General features: G+C 35.8%; 1 protein-coding gene across 4 annotated transcripts in view; it reads right to left on the reverse strand.

Annotated features, from left to right (window-relative positions):
- Positions 1–974: 974 nt before the first annotated feature.
- PUS10 (pseudouridine synthase 10) overlaps positions 975–20,121 on the reverse strand; it is a 68,959-nt gene continuing 49,812 nt past the window's right edge. For 2 of the 4 annotated variants that reach the window (XM_045549671.1, XM_045549672.1), the window contains 2 exons: positions 17,873–17,972; positions 13,494–15,446 (listed from right to left, as the gene is read on the reverse strand). In XM_045549671.1, coding sequence (XP_045405627.1) covers positions 15,408–15,446; positions 17,873–17,972 — 139 coding nt within the window. In that variant the 3' untranslated portion in view covers positions 13,494–15,407. Of the gene's footprint in view, positions 1,537–13,493; positions 15,447–17,872; positions 18,035–20,121 lie in introns of those variants that run through there. The other 2 variants (XM_045549670.1, XM_045549673.1) reach the window with 2 other exon arrangements.

The raw sequence follows: 20,121 nt of genomic DNA on the forward strand, positions 1-20,121 counted from the left end.
TTTGCTCAGGCTGTTCTCAAGCTCCTGAGCTCAAGTGATCCTCCCACCTCGGCCCTCCAGCGTGCTAGTATTACAGGTGTGAGCCGCTGCACCCAGCCATTTTTTCTGTTTTTTTTTCCCCACAGTATCTTGCTCTGTTGCCCAGGCTGGAGTGCAGTGGCATCATCATAGCTCACTGCAACCTCAAACTCCTGGGCTCAAGTGATTCTCCTCCCTCAGCCCCCAAATACCTGGGACTATAGGCGCACACCACCATGACTGGCTAATTTTTCTATTTTTTTGTAGGGCCAGCGTCTTACTCTTGCTCAGGCTGTTCTTGAACTCCTGGCCTCAAGCACTCCTCGCACTTCAGCCTCCCAAAGTGTTAGGATTACAGGCATGAGCCACCACGGGCAGCCAGAACTTTTTTTTGAAAGAAAGAATAGCTTTAATTACTAGATGTTTTATTTGATGTGACATTGAGTTTATATCAGAATCATGTACATTCAAGTCCAGGATTAATAATGGTAATCCAAATTATTTGAAAGCAGAATAATCCCAGTGGCAAAATGATGGTAGAATTTGAGCAGTAATCTTAATTATGATGGAATTGTCATGATGCTAAGGAACTAACTTATTAAAGACCTAGTTTATTTTACAACCAGAACCTACTCTCTAAATGTTGAACTCATTCCTAGCTAGAAATAATGTATCATTTCACTTATATAATGTCCAACCAAACTATAAATTTACATAAAGTAATCAATTCAGTGAAGGTAGGGAGTGTGTGAATGTTATTACATAAAAATTCTGAGTTGAGTGATGCTGGGAAATAGGAAGGAGAGCAAGATAAAACTTGGGGTCACAATAGTCCAGGAAGCAAAACAAAAATATTAATGACCTCTAACTTAGTACCATTACTATTTCACAGAAATTATGATTTCAAAAGGAAATATTTCTGTAATATAAATTTTAAAAATCATAAGCATATAACATACTTTTAGTAGAACTTACCAAGGAGAAAGAAAAACTTGAAAGCATAATTTCTTTCCTGTTCAAAATATGAAACCAGGATGTCTCCAGATGGTGATTGATAGGTGGTGAGTTTTTTTTAATACATATAGAATCTCATAATTTTGTATTAATTAGCATTGAGTAGTTTAAACACTGATTATTGGAATAAATGGATTTTTGTAAACTAAATGTTGACTTGTTTTGCAGTTTTTTTCCTGCATGAACTGAGCTAACATAATGCTACATCTGTGTTTAGAGTTTTTCCAATGGATTTTTCATTTTTCAGGTGCTATTTACTGATCGTAGAAGATATTTTATAATTTAAAATGAATTTGGCAACATATTTCTTCTGTGTGTCTGAATGTTTTTATGCTTCCACCTGTTCTTATAATACCCACTTTTGGTTTCTGAGGAAAAGGTGTCCTCCTCTCCCCAATCTCTATGAGTGCCGCCTCCTCGCTCTTCCATCCTGTTTCCTATAAGCTCACATCGCCATTTAGTGCTTCCTTTCTTTGTGTAACCATGGTAAATGTCTTCTCTAGCCTAAAAAGCAAAAAAAAAAAAAAATGAAACTGTTCCGCCACCCTCATTCTCCTTTCTGACTTTGCATCCTGACTTCTGAAATACCTTCAGCCTCAGTTTCCTCACTTACTGTTATGCCTTAGGCTATCGATCTCTGTCTTTAGCTCCTACTGTTCTCCTATGATATTCTGGGAAAGATGACCAGAGACTACCCCCTTGTCAAATGTGTCTTTTTACCACTCGTCACCCTGCATGACCTATTTATAACCTTCTGCCCAACATGACAACTCCCGTTTGGAACTCCTCTGGGGTTTCTGTGGAGACAAGATTTCTCTCTGAGGTTTTTGTGCCTCGAGTCTCGACCCCAGCCCTCAGTTGGTGCTATTTTGTTTCCCCTGGGTAATCTCATCAGTGATTCTCATGCTACCTGAATGCCCTTATAAACTGGCTCCTTTTCTTGCATTCTTTACTTTTCTTAATGGCATTACCATTTACCCTACCACCCCAAATATTTAATGGGAACCTCAAAATCATATTTTATTCTGTTTCTCCCTCACACTCATACTTAATCAAATCCTTTTGAGTCTGCCTACTCTTGAATCTGTCCCTTCTTCATTCCTGATGCTTTCTTAGTAAAGGCCTTCATTCTTTTCCCCAAACAATAATCTTTTCCATACGCTCCAGTTAAAATACTCTATTGTCTTTACCTTATTTTATAGCAATCCTTGAAAAAAACATTCTTTCTCAGGCCTCCATACCTGTAACATGTTACCCACTCTGCCTCTCCTCTTCTATAACTAGAACACTCATACCCTAAGACTGGGCTTCTCTGTGAAACTTGGTCCTGCCTTCCGAGTAGAGATGCAGCTATGTATATGTCCGTATTACACAGTTCATCTCATGCAATTATAGTCATTTAAGTGTTTGTTTCATTCATCTTTCTTTTGTTTTTTTCTTTTTCTTTTTTGCAGTGGATTGTTTTGTATCAATGTCTCATTCATCTTTGGGACTCTAGTGTCTAGTACAGTCCCTAGCATTGTTGGTACTGAATAAATGGTAGCTATTATTAGAGAGGGAAGGAGAAATTGACATATGAGTGATTATAAAAATGTAGATAAGGATATAATTTTTGAAGGGAAAAGTACTTAACCTGGCAGGAAAAGCAGTGATGCCAAGATTACTTAAGTCTTGTGAAATATACTTCCTCTTCCTTGACCTGCTATCTCCCTTTTCTTCTTTTTTTTTTATTTTTCTATTTTTTTTTTAGAGACAGGGTCTCCCTATGTTGCTTAGGCTGGTCTCAAACTCCTGGCCTCAAGTGATCCTCTCCCTTGGCTTCCCAGAGTGCTGGGATTATAAGTATGAGCCACTGTACCTGGCTCCCCTTTTTTTTTAAAAACCCTCCTGTAGCCCTTTACGATCAAAAGTAGCTGTATTGGAAATAGTAGTGTCAACCATATTAGGTAGACATTCTAAAGTTTTGAGGATTATTTTCATAACCCTGACCTTGCTACTTCTCTCCACTCTATGTGGCAGGTCTCAACTCAAGTGTCCTTCATGCGCTTTCTGAGCACCTTACCCTTGCATGACACTCCATTATTCATGTAATCAATCATATATCACATTTTTTTAATGTTGATGTGCAAAGCACCATGTTAGGTGAAGTAATACAGAGGTGAATGGGACAAAACTCTTGCTCGCAAAGATACCCGTCTTTCTTTTGATTGATAGCACATATAAAGTAAAATGCATGAAGTGGACTAGTTTTAAGTGTACAGCTTAATGAATTTTTACTTATGTAAAAAACACCCACGTAACCACCATGTTTCAGACATTTACAACACCCCAGAAGTCTCCTTCATGCCCCTTCCGAATCTGTACCTACTCCTCTAAACTATTCAGATTTCTATCATCAGAACCTACTATTTTAATGGCTTTTTAAATTGGTAACTGGGCCTGTCTACTCACAATCTTAGTGAACAGAAACAGCTGGGTTCTCAATTTCTAACCTAATACTTCAGGTAAACTAATTATAGTTTCTGTGTTAAGAAAGACTTGGAATTGGAGATCAGGCTGCCTAGTAGCACCAAATAATTTACTATATCATAATTTGATTTTTCGAAGCACGGAGAAATGGAAAGAATAGGGACTTTTTAGTCAGATAATCCCCAGCCTACCTACCTCACAGGGTGTGTTGTACTAAATAAAATAATGCATAAGAAGAAACACTGTAAATTGTATAGTGCTAATCAAAATACTGTTAAACCAGCATCTGTGTATATCCTAAAGCCCCGATTAATCGCTAATCTTAACACTTTTTCTAGTTATCTAAAACACAGCAGAGTGAAAAAAATCATTATTGATTAGTTTCTTTATTAAGAACCCTGAGGTAGATTTCTCTTTAGAGTGATTAGCTCTTGCCCAGATCTGGAGAACTTTCTTTGGCTTTATTCTTTCCAGTACCATTTCCTATTGTATAGTGAAGATATAGTCAATTAATTACTTCAGTTCTGAAATTCTTTGACTCTCAATTCCTTTGCCAAAGTTGATTATGAATTGGGAGTTATTTGACTCTCTTCCTAAAAGCGAATCTTATCATAACTAATGAAGTTGTCCCTGAAAGGTTTCTGATCTGTTTCATTTTTAGAGATTGAATATGAAAGGGTAAAAATTAGAATGCTTTTTATATCACATATTGTAGAAAATTTCATGCTAATTTATAAGCCCAGGGGTAGGTGGCTAATCAGGGATAAATATATGGGTTGTCTGTATCCAGTTTTATGCCTTGTTTGTCTAAGACTTCGTACAATTAATATTTTTACTAATATATCATAATAGAGTTTAGCTAAGCACAGGCTTAACAATGGGTAAGATTAAATCTCAAAAGTAATCATGCCTATAATTTTTTTCATACATGCAAAAAGCACAGACAAAAACACCACTCATGTCCCCAGTACGTCCATTAAGAAATAAAATATGGATAAAATTTTTAAAATTAATTACTCTAATTATTCTAAATGTCTCTGTCTTTAGGGAAATACCACCTGCTAATAATTATCTGTTTAAAAGGTCAGAATTTATCATACTCTAGTATTCTTACAACTTCTTTCTACAACTTCAGTTTATTATTGGACTTTCAAAAATTTATAAATTTCATAAAACACCTATGTGTGAATAGTAACAGTAATTAGTACAAAATGTTGGTTCTTCAGCAAATTGAGTTTTCAGGGTATCAGCAGGTAAATGAAATACAAATTTTTGGAAAAAGTATCATTCATCTTGCCCATTTTTCTTATTAAACTTTATTATCTAATCAAAATGTAGCTTTCATAAAATGTAGTAAGATACAGGTAAAGGTTGGAATATTTGGTGATCCATTTGTGGAATTCAATCTTATGAAACTTCATTGATGACGCTTATTTTTTACTGGGTTATTAGCTGATAATGTTGGTCACTGTTGGACAGTTCAGGTAGCTTTAAGATGACATGGAAAGGAAAACACAAAGCTTTTGGGTAATGAACTTTCTTAAATGCATGGTTCAGACCAGATGAACCCTTGAGAGATGATTTGTTTTAAAAGTATGTACTTAAAAATACTGTTGGTTTGATGAATCCAGATCTTAGCAGAATACCAAAATCCTACTTTTTGGCTGTTCTAAGTATTTTTATATGCTTCTCAATAACAAATAAATTTGGAGGCACTGATGAGAAAGTGAGTTTTTAAAGTTCTCAGGTACTGTTTAGTTATTTAATGTTAAGCTTGATACCAAGATGTAACAGTGTTTAAAATGTCAAAATGCCTTTTATTGTACAGAATATTTTATTATCTTTGTAATATCTTTGTATACAGTGATTTTTTTCTTGGTAATACAATAAATGGAAAAAATTCTAAAACCTTTGCTAAAATTTTGTTGCTATTTGACTTTAAAACTATCGATCAGATTTTCTTCATATTTACAGCATCTTTCTTACAGGGAAAGGTAGTTTTGGTTGTTTAGAAATATTAGACATATTTATGGAATGCCATAGTTGAATATACTTGCATATGTAACTCTACTTTGAAATGATAATTTTGTAGAATACTGAAGTGCCTTTTTAGAAGAGTCTTTCTTTTCTTTTCTTTGTTTCTTCTCTTTTTGGCTTAAATAACAAAAATTTATTTTCACAGTCCTGGAGGCTGGATATTCAAGATGAGGGTGCCAGTATGGTTCTGGTGAGGGCTTTTCCTGGCTTGCAGATGACTGCCTTCTCACTGTGTCTTCATGTAGTGGAGAGAGAGATTGAGCTCTCTGGCATCTCTTTTTTTTTTCTTTTAACTTTCTTTTTAATTTACAAAATTGTATATATTTATCGTATATAATGTGATATTTGAAAAATATATATACACATTGTGGAATGGCTAAATTGAGCTAATTAACTTATTAACTATGTGCATTACTTCACATAGTTATTTTCTGGTGAGAACACTTAAAATCTACTCTTAGCAATGTTGAAGAATACAATATATTGTTATTAATTATAGCCATCATGTTGTATAATAGATCTCTTGAACCTTTTTCCTAACTGAAATTTTATGTCCTTTGGCCAACATCTCCCCAATGCCCCCATCACACCCCCACTGCTCCAGTTCCAGTAACCACCAATTCTACTGTCTTCTCTGAGTTCAACTTTTAAAGATTCTACATATATGTGAGATCATGTAGTACTTGGCTTCTGTGCCTGATTTATTTCATTTACCATAATGTTCTTCAGGTTCATCCATGTTACAAATGACATGATTTCCTTTCTTATGACTGAATAGTATTCAATTGTGTATATATACTTTTTTTTTTGCAGGGGGACAGGGTCTTGCTCTGTTGCCTAGGCTAGAATGGCATCATCATCCTGGGCTCAAGCAATCCTCCTGCCCCAGCCTCCTGAGTAGCTGGGACTACAGGCACATGCCACCATGCCTAAGTTTTTATTTTTATTTTTATTTTTTTGTAGAGATAGGGTCTTGCTATGTTACCCAGGATGGTCTTGAACTCCTGGCCTCAAGTGATCCTCCTGCCTCAGCCTCCCTAAATGCTAGGATTATAGGCGTGAGCCACCATGCCCAGCCTCACATTTTCTTTACCCATTCATCCTTTGATGGGCATTTAGGTTGATTCCATATCTTAGCTATTGTGAATAATGAATGCTGCAGTGAACATGGAAGTGCAAATATCTCTTCAACATTCTGATTTCATTTCCTTGGGATATATATACCCAGTAGTGGGATTGCTGGACCATATGGGAATTCTATTTTTAATTTTGTTTTCTGTTTCCCATAATGGCTGTACTAATTTACATTCCCACCAACAGTGTGCAAGGGCTCTCTTTTCTCCATATCTTCATCAACACTTTCATTTTTTTGGTAATAGCTATTCTAACAGGTGTGAGACAGTATTTCATTGTGGTTTTAATTTGCATTTCCCTGATGATTTGTGATGTTGAGCATTTTTTAATATACCTGTTGGTGATCTGCATATCTTCTTTGAAGAAATGTCTATTCAGGTCCTTTGCCCATTTCTTAATCAGGTTTTTTGTTTTGTGCTATTGTTAGGGTTCCTTATATATTTTAGATACTAACCCCTTATCAGATATATGGCTTATAGTGTTTTCTCCCATTCCTTAGGTTGTCTCTTCACTCTGTTGATTGTTTCCTTTGCTGAGCAGAAGATTTTAATTTCGTATAGTCCCATTTGTCTAGTTTTGTTGCCTGTGCTTTGGGGGTTATATTCCAAAAATCATTACCCAGACTACTGTCATGGAGCTTTGCCTCTATGTTTTCTTCTAATAGTTTTACAGTTTCACGTTTTCTGCTTAAGTCATTTTGAGTTGATTTTTATATATGATGTGAGGTGAGGGTCTAACTTCATTCTTCTGCATGTGGATATCTTGTTTTCCCAACACTATTTATTAAAGAGACCATCCTTTCCCCATAGTGTGCTTAGCACCTTTGTCAAAAATCAGCTGGCTGTAAATGCATGAATTTATTAGGTCATTAAATATGAAATGTCTGATTTCAAATCAAAAGTGTACTTTATTATATCTCAAACAAGAAGCAGTACAATTAATCAAAGTGTGCGCCTAAACTATTGACACAGTTTTGCAGTCTTAATGGTAGCTTGTTTATGCCAGCACCGAAGAAGCCTGGGGAGCAAGTGGCAATGAAATCACAAAAGGCATTTTCCACAGCTTGTTGAGAATTGAATATTTTTCCTTGCAAGAAGTGGTCCAAAGCCTAGAAGAAGTGGTAGTCGGTGCAAGGAATGGTGAATATCGTGAATGACAGAGTTTCCAAGTCCCGCTGCTGTAGTCTGAGCAGCGTTGTTTGTGCCATATGTGGTCAAGCGTGGTCTTGCCAGAGGATTGGCCTGTTTCTGTTGACCAATCTCAGCTGCTTAGTCACAAGCATCCTCATCATTTCATCCAGTTGGTTGCAGTAGACATCCTCTAATCGACTGACCAGGTTTCATGAAGCTGTAGTGGATAATACCAGCTCTGGACCACCAAACAGACCCCATTAACTTTTCTTGATGAATATTTGGTTTTGGAGTGTGTTTTCGCACTTCATCTTTATACAGCCATTATGCTGAATGCTTATGATTGTCAAAAAGAATCTATTTTTCATCATATGTAACAATATGGTGTAGAAATGTTATGCCTTATGTTGTGACAGCAAATAAAGGAAAAGTTCGAGAAAATTTCTCTTCTCACGCTCATTTAATTCACGCAGAACCCATCTATCTAGTTTCTTTCTTTACTTTGCCGGTTTGTTTCAAATAGTCCAATATTTTTAGAATAGTAATGTCAAACCTTGCTGCTAATTCACACATAGGTTGAGATGGATTTGCTTCCACTACAGCTTTCAGCTCATCATTATCCACTTTGGTCTCAGGTTGCCCACAGGGCTCCTTTTCAAGATTAAAATCACCAGAACGGAATTTCTCAAACCATCGATGTAAGGTGTGTTCATTAGCCACATCCTTCCCAAACACTTCATTGATATTTGAAGCTGTCTGCACTGCATTGGAACTCATATTCGAAAATAACATGAATTTTTGACTTATCCATGGTTTCACAAAAATTACTCTAAAAAAATATGAAAGATAATTATAAGCCAAAATGTGTGTTTGAAAAACAGGGTGTACCTTCACAATAAAAATAAAACAAGGAGTGTCAAAGTGAAATGTCAGAGATATCAACTGCAAACTTAGTATTTAAGGAAATCGGACATTTCATACTTAATGACCTAATATTTCTGGGCTCTCTGTTCCATTGGTCAATGTGTCTGTTTTTATGCCAGTACCATGCAGTTTTGATTACTATAGTGTTGTAGTGTATTTTGAAATCAGGTAGTGTGATGCCTCTAGCTTTGTTCTTTTGCTCGATTCTTTGGCTATTTGGGGTCTTCTGTGATTCCATATAAATTTTAGGATTGGTTTTTGTATTTCTGTGGAAAATGCCATTGCAATTTTGATAGGGATTGCATTGAATCTGTAGATCAATTTTGGTAGTATTTTAATGATATTAATTCTTCCAATCTGTGGACATGGGATAGGATATCCTTCTACTTAATTTGTCTTCAATTTCTTTGCATCAATGTTTTATGGTTTTCAGTGTAGAGATTTTTCACCTCCTTGGTTAAATTTATTCCTAAGTATTTTATTTTCTTTGTAGCTATTGTAAGTGGGATTGTTTTCTTGATTTCTTTTTCAGAGAGTTCACTATCAATATATAGAAACACTATTGATTGCTGTCTGTTTGTGTCCTGCAACTTTACTGAATTTATTCTAACAGTTTTTTGGTGGATTTTTTTTTTTAGTTTTCTGTATATAAGATGGTACTGTCATCTGCAAAAAAGAACAGTCTATTCTTTCTTTCCAATTTGAATGCCTTTTATTTCTTTCTCTTGCCTAATTGCTCTGGCTAGGACTTCCAGTACCATGTTGAATAGAAGCAGTAAAAGTGGGAATCCTTGTTTTGTTCCTGATCTTGGAGGAAAAGCTTTCAGTTTTTCAGTGTTGAGTATGGTGTTAGCTGTGAGTTTGTCAAATATGGCCTTTTTTGTGTTGAGGTACATTTCTTCTGTACCTAATTTGTTGAGCATTTTCATAATGAAAGGATGTTGAATTTTGTCATGCCTTTTATGTGTCTATTGATTGAGATGATCATATATGGTTTTGGTCCTTCATTCTTTTAATGTGGTGAGATTTGCCTATGTTAAACCATCTTTGAATCCCTGAGATAAATCCCACTTGATCATGGTGAATAATTTTTAATGTGCTGTTGAATTTGGTTTGTTGGTATTTTGTTGAGAATTTTTGCATCTGTAGTCATCAGGGATACTGGCCTATAGGTTGTTTGTTTATTTGTTTTGTATTGTCCTTGTCTGGCTTTGTTATCAGGGTAATGCTGGCCCCATAAAATGAGTTTGGAAGTGTTCCCTCCTCTTCAATTTTATTGGAAGAGTTTGAGAGGGACTGGTATTAGATTTTCTTTAATGTTTGATAATATTCAGTGGTGAAGCCATCAGGTCATGGTCTTGTCTTTGATGGGAGACAGGTTATTACTGATTTTTTTTTTTTTTTTTTTTTTTTTTTTTTGAGATAGAGTCTCACTCTCTTACCTAGGCCAGAGTGCCGTGGCGTCAGCCTAGCTCACAGCAACCTCAAACTCCTGGGCTCAAGTGATCCTCCTGCCTCAGCCTCCCAAGTAGCTGGGACTACAGGCATGTGCCACCATGCCCGGCTAATTTTTTCTATTTTTAGTTGTTTCGCTAATTTCTTTTTATTTTTAGTAGAGACGGGGTCTCACTCTTGGCTCAGGCTGGTCTCAAACTGCTGAGCTCAACCGATCCTCCCACCTCGGCCTCCCAGAGTGCTAGGATTACAGGCGTGAGCCACCACGCCCAGCCCAGGTTATTACTGATTGAATCTCCTTATTTATTATTGGTCTGTTCAGATTTTCTTTTTCTTCATGATTCAATCTTGGTAGGTTGTTACATGGTCTAGGAATTTATCTACTTCTAGGTTATCCAATGTGTTGGTATATAATTGTTCATAATAGTCTCTTAAGATCCTTTTAATTTTTGTTGTATTAAAAGATTTTCATTTTCTGCCTTTCTGACTTCTCATGCTTGTCTCCCATTCTTCCTGAATAAGTCAGGACAAAAGGCATTTGTTTGTTCTGTACAAGTACCAGGTAGATGTTGCCATAGGGGCAATGGTGGTGGCCCAGTGTGGGATTACACCATGGAGCCTGAGAGCATTTGAGGGTAGGAGGGAGGAGGATCACGGCCATGTGGAATAAGAAGGCAGCAATAGGAGATTAGTTATTTTTGAGGAAGACTGATCTATTAGGTAAATACATTGAGGCTAATGGGAGCCGGATTTCTTATAGAGAAGAGAATTACAAATATGGAAAGGGAGAAAACTAGAATAAGGTTGGAATTGGAAGTACTGCTATATACTCTTATAGCTTTCAATATGTGTAGATACAAAGATACATAGATGTATGTGTAGTGGGGGGGGCATATGTGTGTGTGCATTTGTTTTTGTTCCCTAGCTTTGTTCCATGAGATGGCTTGGGAGCAGCAATGCCACAATAGCAGTGAGCACACGTAGTACCCAGATCTTGGTTTTTAAATACCATTTTCCCCTAAAAGAGACCAGATCTTCTTAGGGAAATAGCCCATTCCAGGGCTAGTACAGAGGAAATACAAAGATGAACATGGAATGTCTTTTTGTATTATAAAGTAAGAACATCCTCAAAGAATGATGGGGACGTGTCAAAAGGGCACAGAAGCCAGCTTGAAGGTGCTCCCACTGGCTAAATCAATTAGAAATCAAAATAAATGATGTTAACAACAAATCACAATACATCAGATAAAATAGTAAGCGACAAGTCCACAGTGATATAAATAAATGAATAAATGGGAGAGAAGGGAAAGCTCTATGTTTCAGTGGAATGCCAACCAATCAATGTAAAAGGAATGATGGAATTAGAAAATCTGTATTTGGCAATCATTATGGTAATAATTGATTCAGGTGAAACTCTTCCACGGATGCTAAAACTAGTGAGTCAATGTTTGATGATCTCCCTACAAGATACTTATACAGAGAGGAAAAAGTAACTGTAAAAATGGAGACACCTGATGGATAATAGCTTAATCAATTGATCAAAGCCCGACCATCAGTAACTGGGCAAATCGAAACTCTATGACATCTGATAAGATGCAAGAAGAAGGTAACATCTCTCCTGTGATCTTCTTGCCAAAAAGGTACAACCTGAATCTAATAATAAAGAAACATCAGGCAAACCAAATTGAGGAACAGTGTGTAAAATAACTAGCCTGACATCCTCAAAAATGTTAAAGTAAGAGGCTGGGCACAGTGGTTCACACCTGTAATCCCAGCACTGTGGGAGGCCGAGGCAGAAGAATCACTTAACCCTAGGAGTTCAAGATCAGCCTGGGCAACACAGCAAGAACACCATCTCTACAAAAAAAGAAAGAGGAAAGAAAGAAAGAGAGAGAGAAAAGAAAAGAAAAGTAGAAAGAAAAAAAGAAAGAGAAAGAAAAGAAAAGAGGAAAGAAAAGAAAAGAAAAAGAGAGAGAAAGAAAAGAAAGAACGAAAGAAAGAAAAATGCAGCCATGCATTGTGGCTCACACCTGTAGTCTCAGCTACTTGGGAGGCTGAAGCAGATGATCACTTGAGCCCAGGAGTTGGAGGTTGCAGTGAGCTATGATGGTGCCACTGCACTCCAGCCTGGGTGACAGAGCAAGACCCTGTCTCTAAAAAAAAACAAAAGAAAGAAAAGTTAAAGTAAGGGAAGTCAAAGACAAAAAAACTTCCACATTGGTGGAGGCTAAAGAGACATAACTAAATGCAAAATGTGAACATTTGATTATAAAGGACATTGGTGGTACAACCAGTGAACTTGGCTGGGGTCCATAGATTAGATAATTATAATATGTCATTGTTAATTTTGTGATTTTGATAGTTATATTGTCTTTAAGTAGAAGAATGTCCTTTTTTGTTTTTTTAAGAATTTACTTGGCCGGGCGCGGTGGCTCATGCCTGTAATCCTGGCACTCTGGGAGGCCAAGGCGGGAGGATCACTTGAGCTCAGGAGTTCAAGACCAGCCTGAGCAAGAGTGAGACCCTGTCTCTACTAAAAAATAGAAAGAAATGATCTGGACAGCTAAAAATATATACAAACAGTTAGCCGGGCATGGTGGCGCATGCCTATATAGTCCCAGCTACTCAGGAGCCTGAGGCAGAAGGATTGCTTGAGCCCAGGAGTTTGAGGTTGCTGTGAGCTAGGCTGACGCCACGGCACTCTAGCCTGAGCAACAGGGTGAGACACTGTTTCAAAAAAAAAAAAACTACTTTCCTTGTTTGTAGGAATTACACACTAATGTCTTCGGGATGATGAGGCTTCATTGGCTCAATGGTTCAGGGAAAAAGGTTCTTTGTACTTTTCTTGCAACTTTCCTGTAAGTTTGAAATTATTTCAAAATGAAAAAAACTAAAAATAGAATCATAAAAGTAATATTTTTTCATAATAAAAAAGGGTACCATTTTTTAAAACACAGAAAATCTTATATCAAAGTTCATTCTCTTATGTGGACTAAAAATTCAAAGAATAAAGCTCCAAAAGAAAAGATCTGCCATAGTAAGATGTTTTCTTCTTACAAAATGGAAATTTGACTTCTAAATTTACTCCACATAACTTGCAAATGTAACCAGTTATCTTACTTGGAAATTTCTCATTTTACCAACTTTTTTTTCTTGACTTTTCCAGGTATTCAGAGTTGATGTTTTTCTTAAGATAAACCACAGACTATATTTGGGACAAAGAGATACTAAGAAGTACAAAGGGCTGTTTCTCTAAGTGTTATGAAAAAGACTTCTAATTTAAACAAAGCTTAAAAAAGGAAATCATGAAACTAAAAGATGTTTATATAGGCAAAAGGGAAACTATAGTACTCTCATTAATTGATGTTCCCAGTTCTGCCTAAAACAAAGACCTACTTTAATTTTTAACAACCTGTGTCTCAAAATTATATGAATATTTGGAATAAGTATTTACAGCTAATATTTGCTCTTTGCTTGACATTTTACGTAACCTCAGGAATAGAAATTTAAGAAACAGACGTCTTCTAATTTAAGTTTGCTAAGGAAGGGTTCTTGATTCTTCCATATTGCAGATCCACTGGATTCAAAGCTGAGCCAAAAAAAGCATGCAAAATTGTCTCCTAAATTATTTAAGTCTCTTTTGTAGCAAAATTTCCCCAGAAACTGAAAAACATTCACACAGAAGTTCTTACCTTTTTATCAGAAGTTTATTTCTGTTATCCCTTTCTTATTTCCTGGCATTCAAAGCAGTGAAAAGATTATTTGCTGTTATTCACATATGAAACACATGGTTTCAAAGTGGTTGGCTGACTTCATGTCAATTAAAACCATTTTCCTCACATCTAAAGTGAATCTTAATATCTGTGAACTATGTTTAATATAGAGATGGGAAACAATGAGTAATCCAATGCTATCCAAGCCACATATATCCTTTAAAAAGCTCAAATAGTTGAATTAGGGTGATGGAAATTATACTTTAAATCTGAAATTTTAATGAGCCTCCTTTCTGAAACTTTTCTCTTAATGGCCCATTGTTTTCTTTAGGTTTAGCTTATTTAATGTTTTTCCTCTTCATAATACCAACTGATGATTAACTTACTAACAAAGGTTAATTATATGAGATTGTATGAAATATATTTTGGCTATTTTTTGGTAAGCTACATGATTTGGTATTTAAATTCCAAAAGTCAATTCTCATGGTTATATGAGTTAAAATGGAAAACCTTAGGTGTCTCCTTCATACAACTGGTGCTCAACAATAGGGTTTATTAGACCCCAGAGACCAAGAAACTTGGTCTCTAATCCTAGTCCTAGATATGGAAGTAACTGACAATTTTAGATAAGTCATTTAACTTCTATTCTTTGGTTTCCATATTTATAAAGTTGAGATAATATCCTATCTACCTTAATAAGGTATTAAGGTGTTTATAATTGAATATAGTGAAGCACTCTGAAATAATCAGTTTACCTTTTTTGGTAATCTCAATTTTTCAAATTCTTAACCCTGGGATTGAAGTTATTAAAGGCACTTGTTTATCCTTATTGAAAAGATTTATGGTGGTCTCTTACCATGGTATGTCTCAATTCCTAAGGTTTCACTTTCCCTCCACAGGAAAAATGTATCGATAATTTTAGATTGTTGAAATAGTAACTTGAGGTCATTAAGATTTGTCACAAATCACATCCAAAAGTTCTTCTATTGGTAATAGTTTGCCTGAGGCTTACTGGGAAAAATAGTAATGATGTCAGATTTGCTTTGATATCTTAGAATATCATAGGCTATTATGCTATATAAATCTAAATATAACTTTTATTCAGATGGTTTAAAAAATTTAGAACATGATTTTAAAGATGGTATGTCTCTTGTGGAGGGAAATCTTGCTGAAAGAAATTACAGTTTCTCAAATTAACAGAATGTGTTCTGTTTTTATAACTCTCTTAAGTGAAAGAATTAAGGAGAATGGTTTTGTTATCCATAGTTTGGTTTGTGGGGATGAGAGAGGAATGAGAAAAATCATAAAACATCTTGGAACAATTTAACATAAAATATACACACATATATAGATCCTGAGATGTTACAACAAATTTTAAAAATATATAGATCAACATGATCCAAATGGTTTCCAAGACACCGTTTGGTGGGTAAACAGCCAGTTTACAGTGTGTGCTCCGTGGATATCCACATCATGCCAGGAAAACCCTGCTCTTTGCCTCCAAATTTGGAAGCTAGTCATCCAGAGCAGGTGGCCAGTCAACATCAACAGACTAGAAGGGAGAGAACAAGTCAGTAAAACAGGTATCACTGTTCTGGTAAGCATTTGCTGTTAATGCTGTATAAATTCAATAGTTTTAATATAATGCAACTGAAGAAACTACATTTGAAGAAAAGAGTTATTGAATACTACAATTTAACACTCAAGTCCATTCTAGGAATTCTTGGGCCTGAAATAATCTGAATTAACTGAGCAGCAGTATTTGGCTTCTCAGCTGGTTATTAAAGTGTACCTTTCGGCTGATAAGATGGAGTTAATTTAAATTTTTAAAATATTATTTATGGGTAAAGTAGCAAATTCAGGTGGCTACACTAATTTTCCCTTAGAAGTCTGAGCAACTTTATTCTTCTGATCATTTTCATCCTCCCATCTTGCATTTAACAAGTAGTCTATAAACTTACAGTCTTGTTTGTAACTTAGCAACTAAACGTGAAATGAATTATGAAAGATCGCTTGGAACTAGAAAAGGATTAAGGATCTTAGCGTTTCATTTGAGCTGGATTTTTGTTTCTTTTAAAATCAAATTCATCTACCTCTACTTACCTTCATTTTGCTCTTCTACAACAAAACCTTGACCTTCGAGTCATAATGAAATTACAGTAAGCAAACTATTTTTTGTCTCCACATAAACAATCACATAGCACGTCTTAGAAGTAGCAAGGCATACCTTGTCTTAACTATCCTAGGGAACCTACTTTAAAAGTTTTTTGGTTTTTTTTTTTAATCCACTGTATCTGTGGTTTTTATTGACATTTAAATTTTAAAACCTGAAATTATTTACTGAAAAATTTTCATCAATCCATGAGTCACTTCACATACTAGATTCAGAAAAATTGTATTAGAAAAGCCTAAATAACTATTGCATGTGTACATGTGTGTGTGTGTCTTACAAATCTCAAGAAGATATTTTGGTTCTGTTTCAGAATACAGCCATACACCGAACACCCATATGTAAGTTAATGAGTGGTTTTTCGAACTGAAAATTAAACATTACTGGTCATAATTTTGTGTGTGTTGAGGGCGGGGGAGGGTAGGCATGTTAAATTGTTTTAAAAGTTCCAAAGGTGATTCCAATGGTCAATCAGGGTTGAGAAACACTGGCCTGTGATTCTTTGACACTCCTAAGGTATTCTAAGAATTAAGGTCAAAAAAGATGAATGCAGGCTGGGCGCAATGGCTTACGCCTGGAATCCTAGCACTTGGGAGGCTGAGGCAGGCAGATCGTTTGAGCTCAGGAGTTCGAGACACCCTGAGCAAGAGCCAGACCCCGTCTCTACTAAAAAAAAAAATAGAAAGAAATTAGCTGGACAACTAAAAATATATAGAAAAAATTAGCCAGGCATGGTGGCACATGCCTGTAGTCCCAGCTACTCAGGAGGCTGAGGCAGGAGGATCGCTTGAGCCCAGGAATTTGAGGTTGCTGTGAGCTAGGCTGGCGCCACAGCACTCTAGCCCGGGCAACAGAGTGAGACTCTGTCTCAAAAAAAAAGATGAATGCAATTGGGCTTTTCTTTAACAGAAGCTTGTCTTCCTCAAAATGGTAATCTTACTGAAGAGGCTTCCTGCAACCTTGAAGGTATTATCACTGGCTGTACTGCAGGAGCTCTATAAAATATAATCTAAAAGAGCACTTGAGAAAATTGCTGGTAAGGTAATAATGCTCCAGTGATCATTTCATTACTGGAGCTGTTTTCATACTAGGCAACTATACCCACTTCTTTTTATAACTTTGATAATACTCCCAAGTGCAAAATGCTAGCCTATTCTAAAATCTGGGGGGATGGAGCGAGGAAGGACTCTATTCCTAATCACATTTTTATCAAGGAGCACAATTTGTGACTCAACACCTACTGATGTTCTAACAAAATATTCATGGAGAATTGCCTGAAAAATCAATTTTTCTAATTATTTTAGAATTTAACCTTGTTTCAATTCAGACTATAAGAACAGAGAACTTGGACCACATCGTAACGGTCCCCTAGAACTGTTTTTATTAATAACCGTTGGCTCATCCCATTTTCTACCCTTGTCCTGAATACATGTTTCTGAGTTTCTTAAATTCTTTCTAAAACAAAACAGGTATGGGAATGAACTCTCCAGAATATGAAGACATATGAAGAAGAGTGCTTACAACTTTATTTCCTTGCTTGGTTCAAGGGTTTAGATCTGATGCCATATATTAATATAAAGTGCGGTTAGTAAATTAGCTACGTATTTGCAAGGAACGAAAATGAGACCTTGAATTTTTTTAAAAATTAAAAATACTGAAGACAGTCCCTCCATATAATACGCTACTGTGAGATTTTGATCATTTTCAAACACCTATCAAGGTAGGTAGTGCTATTTGGCTTAATGCAAAATAGCTTAACTTTGGCTGAATTCAATTTGCAAATGTACATTCCACAATAAAAGGTTTACCTCAACATCCAGCTCAAGAATGTCTGCAGTCACATTCATCAGCGAGCCAATGTTCGGCTTGGTTCTCCCAAAGTCTCCATGTACAAACTCTTTAATGTAGCTGGAGTTTGTTTAAGGAAAAAATGAAGATAGCATGCAGTTCCAACTGTTTGGTGATATTTGCTAAGTGAAAGGGAAATAATAAACAAAAGCAGAAATGTTACTAAAGAGAAGTCATTTCTGAGCTTTGACTTGTGATGTGTGTCTTAGAAAACAAGCCACAGCAAGCTGGTTCGTACATTGGACTGGTAGCCAACACCAGGATCTGGGACCTGTATTTACAACAAACTTATCAAAAGTCATGACTTTTGTTTTTCTTTATAGCTCATCTACAAGTGCCAAGATTTGGGTATGGATTTTTAAAACTACCTATAGTTCAATGCTTTTAAAAAACAACTATTTCTTTTTTTGCCACAATCTCCATTTATCATCTTTCTGGTCCCATAATTGTGGAATTTGTTCTTAATAAGATTATATTAACATTCCTTACAGAGGAGTCTATTGCAACCTTGACAATAGTTATCTGAAAGATATGTTTTTGCCAACATTCAGCATTATGTTATCTATAAACCATTTTGTATAAAATATTTAATAGAATTTGAATAGAAAAAATTTATTCCCAGGTGATAAATAAAAAATCAACACTATAATAGGCTGATATTAATTATGTCCTCACTTTCTGAATGTTTATTCATTCTACCTTCACCAAATGTTTTGACTCAAACATAAGACATGTAATTATCTAGTGACTATCTTTTTGGCTAAACTCACCCATTGTCATTCTTTTTGTCTCATTTTCTTACAGAATGCTCCTCCTGAGTAGCAATGATGAGGGGAGATGACCAAAAAGCCCCAGAATAACCAATTAAAAGGTCCAGAGAGGTTCTTATTCATGGCCAGAGGGACAAGGTTTAAGTCAAATGAGCTAGCTCAGTGTATGAAGCAATATAAATACATAGCGTGTACACAAAATAAACCTACTTCTGTGTATAAACATATATCTAAAGCTTTACCAAATGGTCTTTATTGGCTAACACCTTAAGTACATGTACATGGCTGGTTCTAAAAATGTTGTGGTAGGATTGAAAAGACATTAGCTTCTCCAAAAGACATTGCGTTTCTCCTTGACACACCAAAACTAGAGCCAGAATTATAATGGATAAAAAGATATTTTTTAAATCTGAGATTGCTTTTAAATTCCACCCACAATAGGCAAATATGCCCCAAATAACAAAGATACAAAGATTTGTCCACTGGAATCTAAATAGATCATTCTTTGATTCAAATTGCAAAATTTAGAAGTTTTTAGGAGTGGATAACCTATACCTGATTCAACTGAGTAAATCCAGGTCACTCCTGGGATGGGGCAGAGGAGGAAGAGGGGAAAGCAGGTTGGTGGGGAAGGACAGGCAGATTAATTACAGCAATGTAGTGATAATGGTACTTAGTGCTTAAAACTTGTTTTTTAATCTTATATACATAAATACATCATTAGTTTTATGCCAGTTAGAAGGCATGTTATCACTTCATGCTATTGGACCACAAAATAATACAAAACCAAGAAACAAAAACTAAGAACACCTTTGAAAAGTAAACTAAAGCTAAGACTACTGGAGCTCCCCAATATATTTTAATCAGCAACTCAGTTCTGATACAAAACTACGCATGACCTGGAACTTGTATTTACATCAAACTTACCAAAACCACACAAATCAGGTTAGTTTATAAACAAATTATGAGCCTCAGACTATGGATATTTTTAACTCTCATCTCAGCCTTTCTATTTATAACACAGCCAAAACCCTTTGCAGTTTTTGAAAATGGTGTTGATGCCAGCACAGTATTACTGTCAGCCAAGTTTATATGGCTCAAACAAATGACATGTAATCTGAAATGTTTTATTTCTTTCACAAGGCATACAGAGAAAGAATATTCTGTGTTGTACTGGGCCAGTGGCCAAGTAAAGTTAAGATCAAGATGTAAAGTTTGCACTATCTAGGGGATAGACACATTTGAAGCTCTGACTTGGGCGGGGGCCAGGGGTGGGGGGCAAGGGCAATATATGTAACCTAAACTTTTGTACCCCCACAATATGCTGAAATAAGAATTTAAAAAAAAAGATGTAAAGAACCACCATTCCCATCTATTACCTGGGTCTCATCTGGGGCACATGCTTGAAATGTTGAAAGGACCTAGATATGGTAATGAAT

This window comes from Lemur catta, chromosome 4 (genome assembly GCF_020740605.2).
Source record: "Lemur catta isolate mLemCat1 chromosome 4, mLemCat1.pri, whole genome shotgun sequence".
In the NCBI taxonomy this organism is placed as follows: domain Eukaryota; kingdom Metazoa; phylum Chordata; class Mammalia; order Primates; family Lemuridae; genus Lemur; species Lemur catta.